Genomic DNA, 15,468 nt, shown 5'->3' on the forward strand with positions numbered 1-15,468 from the left:
ATTTATCCAGCAGTTTCTGTGGCCAGGCTTGGTGCTAAGTGCCGCGCGCACATTTCGCTTACTCCTCTCTGCAGCTTATGGGAAAGGTGCTTCCGTTATGCCCAGCCTCTAGGTAAAGGACCTGAGGCTCAGAAAAGCAAAATACCTGCTCAGGGTCACACAGCCACGTCAATGATGGGGCCCCATTGCAACTGGAGAAGTGTGTGTCTAAACTACCCTGCCTGGCTGCCGCTTACAACCACCCAGTCATTCAGCAGCTGTTTATTGAGCCTACTGTGTGCCAGGCATTGTGCTCTGTGCTGGGGAGACAGCTGTGAGCCCCCAGAAGAACACCCCCTTTCCCCCTCCAGAGAGCCAACGTTCTTGAGTGGGATCCTTGGGGAAGAATTCTACTGGAGATGTGTGTTTTGAGCACTCTTGGAGAAGAGCCTGCCTCCTTTTTCCCAGATTCCCCTCCCAAACACTGCTTGCTCTTCCTCTTTGAAACCCCCGGGGCCCTCCAAGGCTCCACTCTGGGAGATGGTGGCTGAAAGCCCAGTGTCCCTGAGATCCTGGCACTCCTTTTTGGGGCCAGCTGACGGCACTCGTGCCAGCCCAGTAAGAGGCTCGGGGGGTCCACGGTCACCCCACTCCTGTGGCCCTGCCACCTCCACGTGGCCTTGTGTCTGTCATTCTCTACGTCTCCACACACAAAGAGCCCGGGTGCCGTTGCCGGCGCTCAGCTGCTGGAGTGGGGAGGTGGGCAGCGGTGAAAAGCTTTTCTGAAATGCCAGGGCGAGGCAGGAGTCACCCAGGTGATCCGAGCCGTTTCCCTGGGACCCTAGCCCCCGACCACAGCGAAAGGTGACTGCTAATTGGGGAGCTCTCGATGGAGCCGCATCTATTTAGCACCGCCCCCCTCCCCAGAGGCTTCCAGGATGGTCTTGGCACAGTGTGTGATTCGAAAGCTCCCTTCTGAGCCTGGCACAATCTGTCTGAAATTGTGAACATGGTGGCTCTTGGTTTTTTAATTTGTTGTTTTTCTCTGCCCATTGTTTCTGGCAGATTTAGTAGCAGCAGCCACCCTTGACTCTGGAAGCCCCCTCCCTGCGGCCCTCTCAGCAGGCTCCTGTCCCCCAGCCCCCCAGACCTACCGTCGGAGGCCTTACGGGGTCAGCGAGCAGCGGTGTCCCTGCCCCTGACCCACTGCCCAGCCACAGGGCCCAGCTCTCACCCTGCCATCATCCCTGACACTAACACAGCTTGTCCACCCTGTCGCAGGGGGCAGATGGCCTGTCGGAGCCGGAGGGCATCTCTCTGAAGCGGGTCGCTGTGGTGGAAGATTTCTTTGACATCATCTACTCGATGCATGTGGAGAGCTCAGCGGAGCCAGGCAAAGCCCCCAAGCACGCTGGGCAGAAGAAAACCTACCGAGCGGTGAGATTTCTGTCTCTTTGCCTCTGCTGGCAGCCCCAGGCCTTGGCAGGAGGCCATGGGATCCGCACATGTTGGGCAGGGGGGTGGGGCAGGGAGCTGAGGCGTGATGAAACAGCCTTTGGGGACCCAGGGGGGCACAGGGCAAGGACATGGCAGCCAGAGATGGCTCATGGGGCGAGGGGGCGGGCTCTGTGGTCTGAGCACAAAGGAGAAGCAGGTTGAAGGGAGTGAGAGGGAGGGAAGGAGAGGGATGAGGGAAGGAGGAAAGCCCTCCTCTTCCTGGTTTCTGCTTCACTCCATCCCCCCAGCCCCAGCCTGGGGCCGCAGTTGGGGGTGGGGTGGCTAGATAATAATAATCATCAGAGCAAATGCTTCCATGGCATTTACTGTGTGCCAGGCCTGTCCTGAATACTCCTATGTGTGAGTTCATTCAGCCCCCTACGACCCTGTGAAGTCAGTGCTGGAAGTTCCCCAGGGGAAGTCTGAGGACCTGGGCCCCACCCTCTAGGAAAGCACAGTTCGATTTGGGGTGGGGAGGCTGAGAGCAAAACCAAGATACGAGAAACAGAAATGTGTCCAAGACTAGCTTCGAGGGAACAAGAACCCAGGTACGCCTGGTCGTTCAGCAAAGGCCCCTCCAGACACCAACTTTCAGTGCTAAGCCAGGGGGACTTCATGGAGAAGGTGGCAGGTGAGCTAGCAATCTAAACTTTGGGTAGACAGAAGAGAGCAGAGGCGGCAACCTAGGGTGGGAAACACCACACACCGGGCAGTGGAGGGGATGGTGGCCGGAGCAGGAGGGGCCTGCCTGGGTTCTGGTCCTGCCCCCCGCCATTGACCCCCATTGCCATGGCTCATGCCCAGCTCTGAACCACTTGTCTGGCACCCACCACTGAACCAGTAAAGCCAAGCACTTGATGTTCATTCAAGCCTCACAGCAGTCCTGTGACAGAGGTGCTGTGGCCCATTTCACAGTTGAGGAAACTGAGACCCAGAGAGGTAGGCTACCGCTCTAAGGTCACACAGCACTGAAGTGGCAGTCAGCTCTGCGTTGACTTTCTCTCTGGCTTCCTAGAGACCTGCCCCTCTGTGATGGGGCTACCTCACCCAAAGCGGATGCGAACCCTCCAAGTTCTTTTATAAATATCCTTGGAGTGCAGCGGAGGTGGCCTGTATAAGTCTATAGTTTCCCCATATGGCCTGATTTTTTTTAAAAAAATCCAATAATCTGGTTTGTCCTTGTCCTCAGAAGATGGCCTTGGCTCTAAATGAGTCTTAAGGATGGACCCGCATGACAAGGACCTCAGAGAGATGAGGGGTCGGGCTGAGGGAAGCAGGAGATGATTGTCCTATCTGCCCCGACCTCTACTGCTTCTCAGCACTTGTGCGTTGGGCAACGGCTTGTGGGAAGGGAGTTCTGAGGGTATTTCCACCGGAGGGTCATAAATGGAGGGAGGGATACCCGAGCTGGGGCCTGTGTGGGCCCCTTGGTACTGATGCAACCCCGCACACTTTCTCAGCGTTGAATTTGCCTTGCTGGGAGCCGGCACGTGCCAGGCTCTGCGCTCAGCACGTCCCCTGCACCAGCTCTCTGAGCCATCACACGGATGAAGCAGGTGCTGCTGTACCCCCATTTTACAGATGAGGAAAGCGAGGCTCAGAGAGATGAATAAACCTGCCTTGAGGTCATCCAGCTGATGTTCAGAGCCAGGCAGCTGTCCCAGAGCCCACACCCTGAGCACCACACACGCCACCTCTCTACAAACCTCCTATGGCCAGCTAGTGGGGTCCGCTGACTTGCTTGTACCAACCAGACCTCATGATTTCCCTGGTCCCCTGGGTGCCCAGCCCCCAGTCTCGCCCTCGGGCACTTCCTGGGTGTTTACGAAGGCTGGGGTCTTCGAGCTCTGTGCTGTGGAGAGGGCGGGGCTGGCTGCACCCGCCAGGCTTTGCGTCTCTGGGCCAAGCGGACGTCCAGCCCTTGGCTCTGCGCTTCCTGGCTTCTCGTCCATATGCCCGCCGCGTGCCCCACTTCCCGCTGCCCAGCCTGGAGCTGGCACATGACTGGCAGCGAGCCAGCTGGGCTGCGTGCAGAGCTGGAATTTCAGCAGCAGGGCCAGGGCTGAGGGAGCAGGCCAGGCCCTCCTGCAGTGGGTGTGAGGCCGGGGGGCCGCCGTACCCCCTTCCTCCCCTGTGTGCCTCCTCTCCCTTCCCCCCTCTTCTCCATCTGTCACCCTTCTCATTGCCACCCTTTTCCTTTTGGGGGGATGGGGCGGTGCCCGCATGCTTTTGTCCTCCTCTTTTCACCTGCTCCCATTTTCCTCAGCCCAAGCCTAGCTCTTCAGCCCCATCCATGCCTGTGGAAAGAGACCCGCCCCCGCCCCCAAAGGAAACTCCGTGCTGCTGGGTGCAGAGAGGCACAGCCTGGCGCTGCGGGCTTTGCGTCAGGCCCTTCGGAGGGGTTTTTGGACCTGCCTGTGTGTGCTTTACCAAACGTGAATCCTGGGACTGCCTTGCTGTCTCTGGGGACACCTGGGACCTTCCAGATTCTTACAGGCCTGGGGTGCCTGAGGGAGCCGGAGCCTGGAAGGGAGATGGGCAGGCTTGTTCAGGGCATGAAACGAGGCGCATTCTTCAGTGGGCAAAGGACTTTCTAGGGATCAGAGAGGGCAGGTAATGAGCTTTTCTGAAACTGGAGGTCTCTGAGCCAGGGGTGGATGGCTGTTTACGACGGACAATACAGGGGAGTCCCATCTTGGGCAAGAAGCCCCTGCCTTACTTTGCCTCTGACGCAGCGTGACCTGAGGTCCAGAGGATCCCGGGGAGTCGTGCCAAGGCAGGGGTGTGGGTTCTACAAAGTTCGCTGAAGCCACATAGAGGACTGGTCCTTCTTCAAGGGGCATTTCTGGTGTCTGCACCCATCTGAATTAGGGTGATCCCCTTTGCTTCCTTCCTCTTTCCCAGGGTGCTAGTAGGCTAGATCGGGTTCTGGAGTCCTGATCTGGCTGCCCAGACCACTTCAGAGCTGGGGCCAGATGTGGTCAGCAGCTGCTGCAGGCCCACCACGTGCTAATCCACCCGCAGGGCAGAAGGAGGATCTTGTAAAGTGGTGCAAATCCCCCCAATTGGCCTCATCTGTCTTTGTTGACCTCTGAGTTGGGGACCGAAAATGGGGCCTTGCAAGTCAGCAACTCTGCAAATAGCTTCTGCTCTCCCTGCCAGCGAAATCTCACTCAGTTTTTACTACTAAGAAAAACGTAAAAGGCACATTCATTTATGTGTTTCAGTGTCCAGGCAGGAGGCCTGAGCGTGAGGCAACAGACAGTCCAGGGGCTCCAAGGGCAGCTGGGTGGGGACAGGGGTCCTGGAGCTTCCCCTCTTAAGTGCAACAGCTCCATCTTTATCTGTGTCATGTTTTGGGCTTCAGGATAAGAGTCTATTTCCAGAACACTGTCTGTAGCTCTAAAACTATCTGAAAACCACCATCCTACTGACCAGGGCATCAGCTGGGATGGTCCTCCTTGTTTCAGCTCATCCTGTGGGTCCTGTGGCCTTGGGCATCTGTGCAGTCAAACAAATGGAGGTCCCATTTCTCATGTGGACAAGGCAGGAGCATGAACCAAAAGATGCCCACAGGAGGTCGAAGGCCCCAGTGGGGGAAGGCATCGTCCTCCATTCGGGTCCCTGCAGCAGCGTGGAGCTGGACTCTGCACTTTACTGGCTCCCCGGGGAGCTCTTAGCGAGGCTGCAGACATTCCAGCCACGCAGGGCAGGGCTTCCCTCCCGGGCCCTCGGAGAGCTCCAAGGACTTCTTACCCACCCGCCTTTGGTCCAGCCCACCTGCCCGTCCATGGGACCCAGGGCCAGAAGGCGTGTGCCCGGTGCGCCACCTCCCTGTGGCACTCCGGCCAGCCTTTGCATACTGCTGGGTCCCTGCCAAGGCCGGGAGAGCTGGGGCTGCCACTCCGGCCCCTGGGTAGGACGCTCTCTCGTAACTGTCCCTGTGCCCGCAGTGGGCCAGGCGGCAAGCAGGGCCTCTGCCTATGCCACAGGCAGCCCTCAGCAGAGCAGCCCACCCAGGAGGCTCTCCCTGAGCCCTGCAGAAACTCTGTCTCTGCCCAGCGGCCGGTGAGCTCCGGGTAGTAAAGTAGGGCTTCTTTCCCCATGGTGTCACCCTTCCTTTCCCAGCAGACTGCAACCCTCCTCCTCCACGCCCTCACCTCAGCTCTTCTGGGACCTGACCAGAGAGGCCACACCTCGGGCACCTAGGAGGTCATCTGCTGGCCCAACTGAGCCTTGGCCCTCTGCTTGGCACAGCGGGCATCCTCCCCTCTTGCCCGTTGACTCCTGCAGCCGTCAGCCCCTCAGCAGGACCCACCCCTCCCGACCCCGCAGGCCCAAGAGGGACCTGCCACCCCTAAGACTACCAGGCAGCCCCTGGCCGGGGATGAAGATGTCCACATGCGTGGCAGGAGAGCCCCCGTGCCTCGGCCCTCACGCCCTCCCATCCACCAGCTCCAATCAGAGAGCAGGGCTTTGCCCTTGTCCCTGACCTCCAGAGGAAGGCAATCAGACAGGGAATTTGGAAGGGAGATAACTCATCAAGGAGCCTGCCTGCTCCGCAGAGCATCAAATCAGCTGAGAAATAACAATTGTGTCACCAAGATCAACTCTGCATTTGTAGCCGGCCACCAGGCAGGAGCGGCCCCTGGAGCTCCGCAGGCAGCACAGCCTAAGCTGGTCCTCTGACGGCCTGGCCGCAGCCGGGGGGGCCCCCTGGCACCCCCCCAACCCCATCCACTCTGCCTCACCCCGCCCTGCTTCCTAGCCACCACAGAGATGGGGCTGGGCACGTGTCCACCCCGCAGGAGCAGACCAGGTGCGTCCTGGAGAGCAGCCCCTCCTACTGTGGGCTGACCAGCACCCTTGGCCAACTTTCCCGACTGGGCTGCGGCGAGAACGGCGGAATGCTAGGGTGGTGCTGCCCCTTAGTGGAGAGGAGTGGAAGGGCCTGGGCTCTGGGAAACGTGAAAACCAGCAACTGGGCAGCCACCGGCCTCAGCCAGGAAACCCGGGTCCAAGAGGTCCCTCTGGGCCCCTCAGGCAGCCAAACCAGGACCAGTGGGTTTCTCAAAACCCAGAACAAGAGGAGAGGACTGAGCTTCTGGGCCCACACCCCGCTCTTCCCCACTCCCCCACCCAGTCTCTTTCTTGTGTCGCCTCCCGTCTCTTTCAGCTTCCCTCCCACACTGCTTAGTCTTTCTCCCTAGCTAGGGGAGGCCCCCTGGAGCCAGCTATGGGGCGTGACCTGGAGCTTGGTTTCTAGTCTGGCATTGCTCTAAGGAGCTGTGTGATCTTGGGCGAATTGGTTCACCTCTCTGGGCCTCATAAACTCACCTGGAACAAGGGGGTCCCTAAGAGTCTGTCCAATTTGAAAAATCGAACCGCTTGGCATCAGCCTTTCACAGCTCTCTTGATCTGTGAGTAGATCAAGGAATAGCTTGTAGAGCTTCGGGTTCCATTTATAGGCCCGGAGCCGGTCGCTTTGTAAGTGAGGCTCAGTTTCTTCATCTCGAATTGTGGAAGTTGTCTCCTCCTACCCTAGACCAATGTTTATCAAGTCATTTTTCAGTAGTAGCAATGATATGCTGAGAGGACTATTCCCAACTTATGAGAACATAGGTTAAAGACTAGATGATGTTTCATGGTTTTGCTCATTCAATTTTTAAGCTTCTTTCATTGAAAAATTTACAACTGCTGGTATTCTGCAAAAGTACTGACTCATTTCCATGGCTGAGACTCTAAGACATCTGCTCCTTGCTCCTCAAATCCCTGCCCTTCCTGGCAAGGGCAAAGCACAGCCCTTGGTGAACCGGTGACCAAGCCACCTCCCCACGGGTCCATGTAACAGCAAACCTCCTCTCTCTCCCAGATCGCCGAGACCTACGCCTTCCTTCCGCGAGAGGCTGTGACCCGGTTCCTGATGAGCTGCACAGAGTGTCAGAAGAGGATGCACTTTAATTCCAACGGCCTGGAGCCCAAAGGTAGGGGAGGAGGTGGGCGTGCTGGAGGCTCAGGGGAGGCTCTGCGGGGAGGGGCTCTCCCCCAGAAGGGCCTGTCCTTTGCTGGCACGGACAGAAAAGTGCATGGCCAGCAGTTGTCACAATTCCCAGAGGCCAGTGTGGGTCCATGGAGCTGCCCAGAGAGCCTCATTTTAGGTTTGTTTTTTTTAAAACTTTTTTTAAAATGTCAAGTTTCACTTAAAAACCAATAGCGCATTCCTACTGCCCTTCAAGACTCTCCTCTCCCACCGAGGTCCCAGATGGAAATGGCCACCTCGCCCTGTTCCCTAAGCTCTGCAGTACTTGCCTCCCAGATCTCACCCCAGGCGGCGTGCACGTGGATCTGGTCTCACTGACCCGACTGTACACTCTCTGAGGACAGGAGCACACCCCCCACTGCGTGCACCCGCCTACCCTATAGCCACCCACCTAACATTAGCAGGCCTCCCTAAGTATTTGTCCCCTGCCCCCCACCCCCAGTGCACACCCAGGAGATCTGTGGGGACTCGTTAGAATTGAAAATGCCCAGAGTACTTGTGATCAGCCGAAGGTGGTCCCTTAGACCGACATCCAAGCTCTCCAGCTCTACCCTGCCCAGTGAGATCCCCGCTTCAGTCTCCCACAGCCTCTACCCGAACATCCCAGAGGCCTCCAGTAAGTCTGGGCCATCTGTTCGCAGGTGGCTTTGGCCTAGCGAGACAGGCCGTTGTGTTTGGCTGGTGTGACTGTAACTCAGCACTGAGACATGATGCCCCGGTGGCTGACTTATCAGGGCTTCTAGGTATCAGGCCCGCAAAGGTTGCTGAGGTCGGTGGGCATTTGCCTGAGGATGGGAACAGACTCAGAATGAAGGCTGAGCCATTTGCTCAGGTGGTGCCCAAGTGGCATCCACCAAATACGTGGAAAAACCAACAACGAGGCCCGATGACAGCAAAGGAATTGGAGCACAGGTGTCGAGTGAGGTTGTCCTCCTGGTTGGTAGTCCCCGATACGACTTCGGACAGCAGCCACCTCACCAGACCCAGAGGCTTTCCTGTCCTTGGGGGCCATTAGGCCATGGCCACTTCACTGAGCTCATTGGATGACCACTAAAGTATGAGGGACAGGAGTTAATCTAGTTAATCCCTCATAAGTGCTGCGTTCCTGGTTTAAGAGCAGGGGCTCCAGGGCCGCACTGGGTGGGTTCGGATCCCGGCTCTGCCGCTCAGCAGCCATGTGTTCTGAGCAAGTGACTTCACCTCTGTGAGCCTCAGTTTCCTCATCTGTGAAATGGAGTTAACAATGGCACCTATCTGGTGGCGGGGGGGCAGGGTTCTGATGAAATATGATAATTAATCCCTGTACCTGGCACAGGGCTCCCATGCAGGAGGAGTGAGCCATGGCTGTGGCAGTTACTGTGATAACGTGTGGGGCCTGAGTGAGGCCCCCCTGCACCAGGACAGCACTTGGTACCTGCCAGTGGGCCAGGAGGCTTTCCCTGCTGCATTCCCCGCCCTGCCCGGGTCTGGGTCCCAGGGACGCGGGCCCTGGTGGTGGCTGCTTGGTCCCTGCCCGCCCATCCGCCTGTCCCCTCCAGCGCTGGCCTAATCGTTTCCATAGCAACTGGCAGAGTCAGACACAGAACCTGGGGGAAACAAAGGCAGGCCAAGAGGGACTGTGTTTCTGGGCTGCTCTGGGGCGCCTGCAGGCTCTATTCTGCTCCCTTCTCCACGCTGGTGTGGAGGACATCCTCACGTCCCCGACTCCCCAGTAGAGGCAGCAAGGTCTCCAGGGGGAGGGAGGGGGGACCAAGGGAGGGGGAGAGGCAGAGAGCACACGCCCCAGCTTCATGGGTCCTGTGCTGGAGCCTCTGTCCAGGGGCTTGCGCCAGCGAGACAGAGGGCAGGCAGAGTAAGGCTGCGCCGCGCCCATCCTTGCCTGTCCTCGGGCAGAGTGCCACTTCCCTGTCCCCAGGAGTGGAGCTTCCCGTGCAGGAGACTGTGTGGCCTCAGTGTCTCAGAAAGTGGGCTTGGGGTCTGGCAGGCCTGGGTGTGCCGCCCCGCTCCCTGCTGTGTGTCCCTCAGCAGGTTCAGGGGCCTCTCTGAACATCAGCTGCTCATAACAGCCCCATGATCCTGTGAGGGCTCTGTCCCTGTTCACAGCTAAGGAAAGGAGGCACAGAGAGGTGGTAGGGTGACTTGTCCGAGGTCCCCAGAAGGCAGGAGAACTTACCTTCCCATCAACAAATGGGAGTAATGCTTCCCTCTCTTTTTTTTTTGTCCACGCCACACAGCTTGCAGGATCTTAGTTCCCCAGTCCCCAGGGATTGAACCCAGACCCATGGCAGTGAAAGCCCAAGTCCTAAACACTGGACCACCAGGGAATTCCCCCGTCTCGGTTTTCATGAGGATGCAATTGAATTAAACGAGCCCATTCTGCCAGGCGCCTGGTGCCGTGGGTGCCTAGGGAGCATCAGCCTGTCCCCCACCCTACCGCCGTGTTGTTGTACCACCCAGGCACAAGGCTGCCAATGTCCAGGTGTCCCACGGGGAGATGCACGGTCAGTCACCCACCCAGGTGAGCACCCTGGGTCCACAACCTGGCCGCTGGGCAAAAGGGAAGGGTTTGGTTTCTGGAGGCTGCCAGTGGAGAGCCTTAGAGGCTGAAAGGCTCCCCTGTCTGCTTGATGGCCAGAGGCACTAGTGCCTGGACCACCCTCACCAGCTGGCAGGTTCTCCCTTCTCCTGCCCCAGCTGAGAGCCTGGAGATCCTGTCTCCGCCTGCCATGCTGGCCTCTCTGGATGTGGTCAGCTGCTCCGACCGCTCTTTCATAGGCACTCCTGCTCTGCCAGCCTTCCCTCCTCCCTCGCCCGCCCTCCGGGAAATCAGAGCCTGCCCCAAGGCCCAGAGGCAGGCCCCAGGTTCCTGTCCCAGGAAGGTGGGGCCGGAGGGAGACAGGGAACAGGATGGAGCCTTCTCGAGGGGCTGCTGGGAGGACGCCTCGCTTCCTGGCCTCATGTTATAAAGAAAGAAAGGAAGCAAAGCAGCCTCCCCTGCTCAGTGGTTTGTCCCGGCACGGGGGCGGGGTGGGGGGGTAGGGGGCTGGACAGTCCTGTGCCCTCCCCCAGCGCCAGAAGCACGAACAAAGGAGGCTGCCGGGGATCAGGAAGTCCGAGGATGGGAGATTCCAGGGCCTGCCGGCTCCACTCTCCTCTTCTACCAGCCCCTGAGTCTGGACTGGAGGAGGCAGAGATGAGAAGTGGGTGTGCCCTGGGCCCAGCTCTGGCTGCAGGGGTGAGGGGCCTCGGGGGGCACGTTTCACGTTTCTTTGATGTGATGAAATACCATTTGCATGGCTGCAGACTAGGAGTTAGCAGTGGGCAACGCCAGTCACCTACCGAAGGGTCCCTTCCTCAGCGAGAGCCATCCACTCAGGTGGCAGGCAGCGCCTTTGCAGCCGGGCCCAGACTCCTCTGTGATTTCCAACCCCCTCCCTGCCTGGCCCCTCCAGATCGCCCCTTCCTGTCCTGCCCCATGTGACCCCATCCCGGCTCATTCCTCTGCCCTTGCAGTCTCTCCTGTGCTGGCCTGTCCTCTCTCGGCTCTCATACTCACTCGTTATACGACCTGGGGAGGTTGCGTAGCCTCCCCACGTGTGGCTGCCTCATCTGTAAAGTGGGGTTATTAACACGAGCACCCACCCCACGGAGTCCTTGGGAGCACCACGCAGGAGGGTCTGCGTGGCGCTCTGGCAGGGCTCAGTGGCTGTCATCTGAGTGATTGAATGGAAGTCCTGTTGAGATCCCCCCTCCACAAGGCTGCCTGGAGCTCCTTCACAGCCCTGTAGCTCTTCCTTCTTGGAGCGCTAATGGACTCGCCATCAGTCCTGCCCTGCTGAGCACAGGCACCGTCCCTACGCCCTTCCCCCCACCGTCCCCACCCCGAATGCACACACATCAGTGCTCCTTGAAGACTTGCTGACCTATTGATTCGCTTCCCTGGGAGAGAGGTCTTTTCATCTGAGCCAGCCCCAGGCCTGGCTTCTCTAGTTCCAAATCTGAGCCCCATGGCAGGCTGGCCGCTCTCGAGGCTCCTCTGTGCCAGGCCTTCATCGTGCACACGTCCTTCAACCCCCAGCTCTGACCCCGAGAGGTCTCACCCTGGCATCCAGCAGCTACAGCTGTCTCTGGACGGAGGAGTTCTTCCATCCTGTAGGGGGAAACTCATGAGAATTGCCACCTTGTGTTCCACCTGGAGGATCCGGGCCGCCACCTCAGCTGGAATTTGCGTTGATTGGCAAAGGTCACTGGAGCCCAGCTGTGATCAGCTCTCGGCTTGGCCCTGGGAGAACCTCTACATCGCTGGTTATTTTCAAGGCCTGTAAAACTAGGACTAGTGCTTGGGCTGGTTTCAGTTTTTCTTGGCAAAAAGGTGTCGAAACATTTCTTTGTGTGGTTTCTCTGCTTCTCTCACCAACAACCTACTGGGTTATTTCAGCTCCGTGACCCTTCCTAGCTCCTAACTCACCCGTGGTCTCAGGTTACCTGTAGTGGCTCAGGCGTGGCCACTGTATTTGTTGACCACAGCGGGGACCTGGCCTGCCCATCAGAGCCCAGGGAAGCCACTTCTTCCTTGTTCGTGTGTCCACCTTAGCTCATCCCCCATCCCGCCGCCAGCACCGGACTCCACGGCGCCCCCACTGGCCCTGCTCCTTAGCTCTTTCCTAGTAAGCTGTTCATCTTCGTGTGTGGCACTTACCACCCCCGGAACCATTTGGCTTCCCACTGCCGAAAACCCTGCCTGCCTGTCTTCTTGCCGTGGTGTGGCCGAGCTCTGGCCTCCCACAGCCAGCTCCCTGGCATGTTCCCTCACCTGGAACGTGTCCCACCCACCAAGGTCCCGCCTCCCCGACAGAACCCTCACTTCCGGAACTGCAGATGCAAGCATTTCACTGCACACCGATCTCGGATGGATTCGTGTGTGTGCCCGGGATGTCCCTGCTTCCCCAGACGAGGGCATCCGGCCTCCTCTTCCCGAGCTCTCCTGGCTCACCTCCGGGCCCTGGAAGCAGTTTCTGATCGGTGGACCTGCTGTGGAGGGAACAGGCCAAGGAAGACCCCTTCTCCCACCCCGCAAGAGTGCCTTCCCAGCCATTGTGGGTTTTCTCCTAAACCTAGCTATACCTGGCTTTTTTAAAGTTACCTTTTCGTAAGTAGTCATGGCTTTCAGGCAGGACACGGGTGACCATCCATAAAGGAACACAGTGTCCGGCCTCCATGGACAACAAAACACAGAGCGTCGCCATGGCAGCCGACGAAGTCTTCATTTGAGTCTCTGACCGGTGACCCTTAGGGTGGGGGTCCCTTCTCATCTACCATGTTGTCCAGCAGCTTTTCAGCAGACAACCACGTCTTTGAGGAAATGAAATGGAAACGGCAGAGTCCTCCATCTGAAGACCCACATTCCAAACCAGGAACCACGGCTCTTTTGAGTGACCTCATCTCAATGTGGCTGCAGTGTCTGCCTCACCTATTGTATCCAACCTCATGGAGCTGCGGAGGCCAGGTCCCAACGCGCCCCTGGGTTGAAAGAGGTCACGTCTGGGTTGATGGTGGGGCGGCAAGAAGAAGAGGACCCAAGGTCACAAAAATGCATTTTAGTTTCCCCACAGCACTGGGCATCTGTGTCAGAGGGGCCGGTGTGCACTGGTGTTAGAGAACCCCTCTGCCACAGACCAAGAGGAAATCCCTTAAGAAAAAGAAAGGTTTGGCCCATTCTAAGCCAGTTTCTGAGACATTCTATTAGCGACATTTACCTCCTCCTGGACAAACAGAAATTCTGCGTAAGACAACATAGCTTTAAAAAGCAAAACAAGGAATTCCCTGGTGGTCCAGTGGTTAGGACTCACCGCTTTCACTGAGGGGGACTGGGTTTGATCCCTGGTCAGGGAGCTAAAATCCCACAAGTCGCATGGCACGGCCCAAAGGCAAAAAAAAAAAAAAAAAAGCAAAACAAAGCTCTGCATTTTTATGAAACTTGATAAGAAGTGTTATTCAAGCTGTACAGTCACCAGAAGGACACCATCCCAAGACGCATGGACCCTGTTTTCTGCAGGGCTGTTCCTGTCTGCGCCAAGTAGGAACTGCCCGCTGCCTTTTGGGTAGTTTCTCCCCCTAGTTTGCAGGGGCCTTTTTTCTTACCTTTTTTGTTTTTTTATGTACATCCATCCTTATTGGTGTTTTTTTTTTTTTTTTAGTACACCTTTATTGGTTTTTTTAAATACATCTTTATTGGGGTTTTTTTTTGCCTCTTTTCTTTTTTGTGACAAACTATTTACAACACAAGACGTGCCATTTTAATAATTTTTAAGTGTACAACTCAGTGTTAGTCACAGTCACACCACTGGGCGATCATCACCACTGTCTGTTTCCAAAACATTTGCACCACGCCAAACAGAAACTGTGGACCCGTGAAGCAGTAACTTCCCATTCTCAGACACCTGTCCCCGGAAACCTCTCTTCTACTTTCTTTCTTTTTTTAAAATTTATTTATTTATTTATTTTTAGCTGCGTTGTGTCTTCATTGCTGCGAACTGGCTTTCTCTAGTTGTGGCAAGCGGGGACTACACTTTGTTGCGGTGCACGGGCTTCTCATTGCGGTGGCTTCCCTTGTTGTGGAGCACGGGCTCTAGGCACGCGGGCTCAGTAGTTGTGGCTCGCGGGCCCTAGAGCGCAGGCTCAGTAGTTGTGGCGCAGGCTTCGTTGCTCTGCGGCATGTGGGATCTTCCTGGACCAGGGATCGAACCCGTGTCCCCTGCATTGGCAGGCGGATTCTCAACCACTGCGCCACCAGGGAAGCCCTCTTCTACTTTCTGCCTCTGTGAATGTGCCTGTTCTAGATGTTCCATCCACGTGGAATCACAAAGTATTTGTCCTGTGGCGTCTGGCTTCTCTCCCTCAGCAGAGCGTTTTCAAGGTTGCAGGGGCCTGTCTGGCCTGGGCTCTGGCTCTGGAGCGGCAGATTCTGCAAATCCCTGCCTCTCTCCACCTCAGTCCTGTCACCCGCTCCTGTCCAGCGCATCTCCTGGGCGCGGTGCTTGTGGTGACGTGCAGGCTTTGGCCTGTCTGGAAGTCGTTCCCACTTCTCGCACCACTCAAACCCCAGCCCATGAACCAGGGGGGACATGGGTCAAAGGCCTGGCACCCTTGGAGACGGGGGGAAGAGGCAACCAGAGAACAGGTAACCAAGACTATTCCCTGGACGGAGGGTGAAGCCAGGTCAAGCGACTAAGTGACGAAATGAGGCCCCGCTTCGTGTGACGGGTCCCAGCGGGTGACTCCAGGGTTTCGAGCTTGGTCACAGCAGGAGACATCTGAAGGGGAAGCTGGACTGGAGAGAGACGTGATGGGCTCCCTTCGAATCATGCTTTTCGTCTTCTTGACTTATTCCTGTGCCACTGCAGTCTCTCCTAAATGGTACCCACCGTGGCACCCAAGATGCAGAACACAACGGCTGGGCAGTGTCCACTGCAGGAGCCTTTGCAGAAGGCATCATGGCCAGACATTTCAAGAGTTTCCGAGTATTCCTACCCTTTGACCCACAAATTCCACGTCTTGGAGTCTGGTCTAAAAAGGAAACGATCATAAATACAGACCAGTATTCCTGCACAAGGATGTCCCCTGCAGTGTTTATAGTAACCCCCAATAGCAAACAACCTAAGTAATCAATCATAAGGGAATGACTTAAGGAAAATAGGATAAAATAGTACAGGGCTATAAAAATTATACTTGCAAAGCAAAACGAGATTTTTGATGGTGGGGGAAGTGCCTATGAGAAAATGTTAAGCAAAAAAAAATTTTTTTAAGCAGACTGTAATTCTCTGTATGCATTGTGATATCAAGTATATAAAAAAGAGAAATCACAGGGAAAAAATAAACAAGCATATGCCAAGCTTCTTGGTGCAATTAAGGTTTTTAAAATTTTTCTTTACATCTTTCCACACTTTGCAAAT

At 56.7% G+C, this 15,468-nt stretch overlaps 1 protein-coding gene across 1 annotated transcript in view; it reads left to right on the top strand.

Annotated features, from left to right (window-relative positions):
- The first annotated feature begins 1,268 nt into the window (after positions 1-1,268).
- The window catches only part of NOL4L (nucleolar protein 4 like), a 77,554-nt gene continuing 63,354 nt past the window's right edge, over positions 1,269-15,468 (top strand). Inside the window, exons 1-2 of the mRNA XM_069541481.1 lie at positions 1,269-1,416; positions 7,349-7,460. Coding sequence (XP_069397582.1) covers positions 1,345-1,416; positions 7,349-7,460 — 184 coding nt within the window. The 5' untranslated portion in view covers positions 1,269-1,344. The remainder of the gene's footprint in view (positions 1,417-7,348; positions 7,461-15,468) is intronic.

Source organism: Delphinus delphis, chromosome 15, assembly GCF_949987515.2.
Source record: "Delphinus delphis chromosome 15, mDelDel1.2, whole genome shotgun sequence".
NCBI classification, from domain to species: Eukaryota; Metazoa; Chordata; class Mammalia; order Artiodactyla; family Delphinidae; genus Delphinus; species Delphinus delphis.